Below are 2,721 nucleotides of genomic sequence, written 5' to 3' on the forward strand. Positions count from 1 at the left end.
GCACAGTCGTGCGAGGAACGGGCGAACGATCTCGAGGCAACGGTGTCGAGGCTGCACAGCGACCTGGTCGAACTCTCGAGAACTGACGGATCAGCGCTGACATACGTGAGCATCGACAGACCGCCCGTAACGGGAAAGTGAAGCGAACGGACGAACGCACCGACGAACGAATGAACGGGTCGATCAACGAACCGATCGTAACGGTAGATCGAATCCGTACTGAGAAGACAGGACCGGCCCGCCGAATCGCGCCACGATGAGGATTAAGGCGCGCGGCAACGTTAGTTCAGAGAGGTTGCAACTGGTGCGCGAGTTACACGCGCTAGCGCGAAGAAACTTTCCTCGTCGTCGTGTGATCGTACGCGGATACGACGACCTGTGGCAGGCGGATCTGGTCGACGTGCAGTCGTACGCGCGGCAGACAGAGGCTACCGCTACATACTGACGATCATCGACGCGCTGAGCAAGTACGCGTGGGCGGTACCTCTCAGGCGTAAGTCCGGAAGCGAGGTGGCCGAGGCGCTCGCTCGGATATTCCGCGACGACCACAGGTGTCCGCGGAACCTGCAGACCGACGAGGGCAAGGAATTCTACAACGCGCAGGTACGAGAACTAGCACGTAAAAACGGTATAAATCACTATTCCACGCACTCGATAATGAAAGCCTCGATAGTGGAACGCTTCAATCGGACGCTGAAGAATGAAATGTGGAAGGTGTTTACACTCATGGATCGTACGATGGGCAGACGCGTTATCGCGCCTCGTGCGAGAGTACAACGCTCGCCGACACCGCGCTATCGCTATGCGGCCGGTCGACGTCACGCCAGTCACAGCTGCTCGACTACTGTCCACTGTTTACAAGCGCGTGAAGATCGCCGCGCCAGCGAAATTCCGTGCAGGTGATACGGTGCGCGTGAGCAAGTATAAAACCGTCTTCGCGAAGGGCTATACGCCGAATTGGACCACGGAGGTGTTTAAGGTAGCGAAAGTACAACGGACCAATCCCGCGAAGTACTTGTTGGAGAACTATCGCGTTAATCCGATCTCCGGCGGCTTCTACGAGCACGAGTTACTCAGAGCCCGTCATCCGGACGTTTATCTCGTGGAAAAGGTGCTGCGGCGAAGAGGAAACGATGTGTACGTCAAGTGGCTCGGAATGGACGCGTCGCATAATTCTTGGATCAATAGGGACAATGTGCTGTGATCGTACGCGTGTGTCTTTCATTACTTATATATACTGTATATGGTTATATACTTTATAAGCAATTACTTATATATACTGTATATGGTTATACACTTTATAAGCAAAGTTATAAGAACATGTAATACTGTGTATTATGTTTATTACGATGAATGAATACAGTATCATACACATGATGTGTTCTTTCGCTTTCCCTCGTGTATGTCACTGTGGAATGGCGTAATGCCCCCACGGGAGGGTGCTGGTGCTGTCGGGTACGATGTACCGCTTGTCGTCGTACGGACTGAGGGCGAGCTTCGTCTCCGCTATGGTGTAGACCCGACGGAGCTTCGACTGAATGCGTGACTGTTGGCGGTCATCTCCACCGATTCGCTCAACAGCGCGCGTAGTCGTCGAACGTTATCGTTCGCCCCACAACGCTCCTGCACACACCCTTGATCTTCTTCGTATCCTTCTTTCCGCACACCCTCAGCGCGTACATCTTCGCCCTCAGCCCGATGAATTCGGTCATGACGGCGCCGTTGTTCTCGTCCTTCATGAGCTCCGGTACCTTCTTGTTCCACTATGGCATGTCGTACGCGTTGTCCGCCGGATAGTCACTCGTGTCGAAGCGCGCGATGTCGCGCCTCATGTCCGCGTACGCGTCCTCGCACTCGATGCGGTATATCAGACTGTCCGTGTCCGTGTACATGATCCGACACTTGTCACCGTACAGCGAGGCCATGTAGTCGTAGTGGAACTCGTAGAGGCGCGTCTTCGAGATGTCCAGAATGCACATGCCCACGTATATCGGACGGTTGAACGTGGCCTGCGAAGCTTCACGGCGAGGAGATTCTCCCCGAATACGGCTCGGCTGTGGAGTTAGGACGCGAGATAAGAGCCTCGGCACCGTATCTCCCCTCCCAGCGCGTCAGAGTTTCATGTCGACGCGATTTTCGAACGTTCTCCATCGTCTTACCGAAGACGGCGTTGTTTATAAGCTTGTACAGGTTCTTCTCGAAATCGTTCGTCGTGCGCGTCCTTTACGCCGTGTTCAGCTCGATGTAGTCCCAGAGCCACGCGGACTGCGCAAACTCCAGCGCGCGGTGAATCCTCGCGACGCGAAGGCCCGTGGCTCGTGCACTGCTGCAGCGTGCGGTAGTATGACGTACCGCTGCTTAGCGCACAGAGTCGCGAGGAGCTTTTCCTGCCTTGTCGGGCGGTGCCTCGCGTGTCGGACAGAACGGCAGGTCCGCGTGCGCGTCGTGTAGATATCGCGGATACTCCAGGTCGACCTCGAGGATGTACCCTGTAGGCGAGTCCGGGGGGATCGCGTGCACGTCGAGCATCGAGACGTCCTCGACCCAGCGAAACTCCCCACGAGGCAACGGCTGACACATGGCCCATCCGTAAAGATTATTCACGTCGTAGTATATGAGATACGATGACGGCTCGGACGGATCGTATGACGGCGCGTATCTGTTGTTGGCTCGCGCGTATCTGTGCGAGCATTGACTCAGCCCACCGCGCACGCCGCGCTC

At 55.8% G+C, this 2,721-nt stretch overlaps 1 protein-coding gene across 1 annotated transcript; it reads left to right on the forward strand.

Annotated features, from left to right (window-relative positions):
- The first annotated feature begins 802 nt into the window (after positions 1-802).
- Positions 803-1,204, forward strand: LOC113562904. The gene has a single exon (XM_026973655.1). It carries the CDS (start codon positions 803-805, stop codon positions 1,202-1,204), a length of 402 nt encoding a protein of 133 aa, XP_026829456.1.
- The last annotated feature ends 1,517 nt before the right edge of the window (positions 1,205-2,721 follow it).

Source organism: Ooceraea biroi, chromosome 1 (assembly GCF_003672135.1).
Source record: "Ooceraea biroi isolate clonal line C1 chromosome 1, Obir_v5.4, whole genome shotgun sequence".
In the NCBI taxonomy this organism is placed as follows: domain Eukaryota; kingdom Metazoa; phylum Arthropoda; class Insecta; order Hymenoptera; family Formicidae; genus Ooceraea; species Ooceraea biroi.

Bases quoted from the DNA above. Each gene is read 5' to 3' on its own strand.
- LOC113562904 (XM_026973655.1), top strand. From the start codon at position 803: ATGCGGCCGGTCGACGTCACGCCAGTCACAGCTGCTCGACTACTGTCC.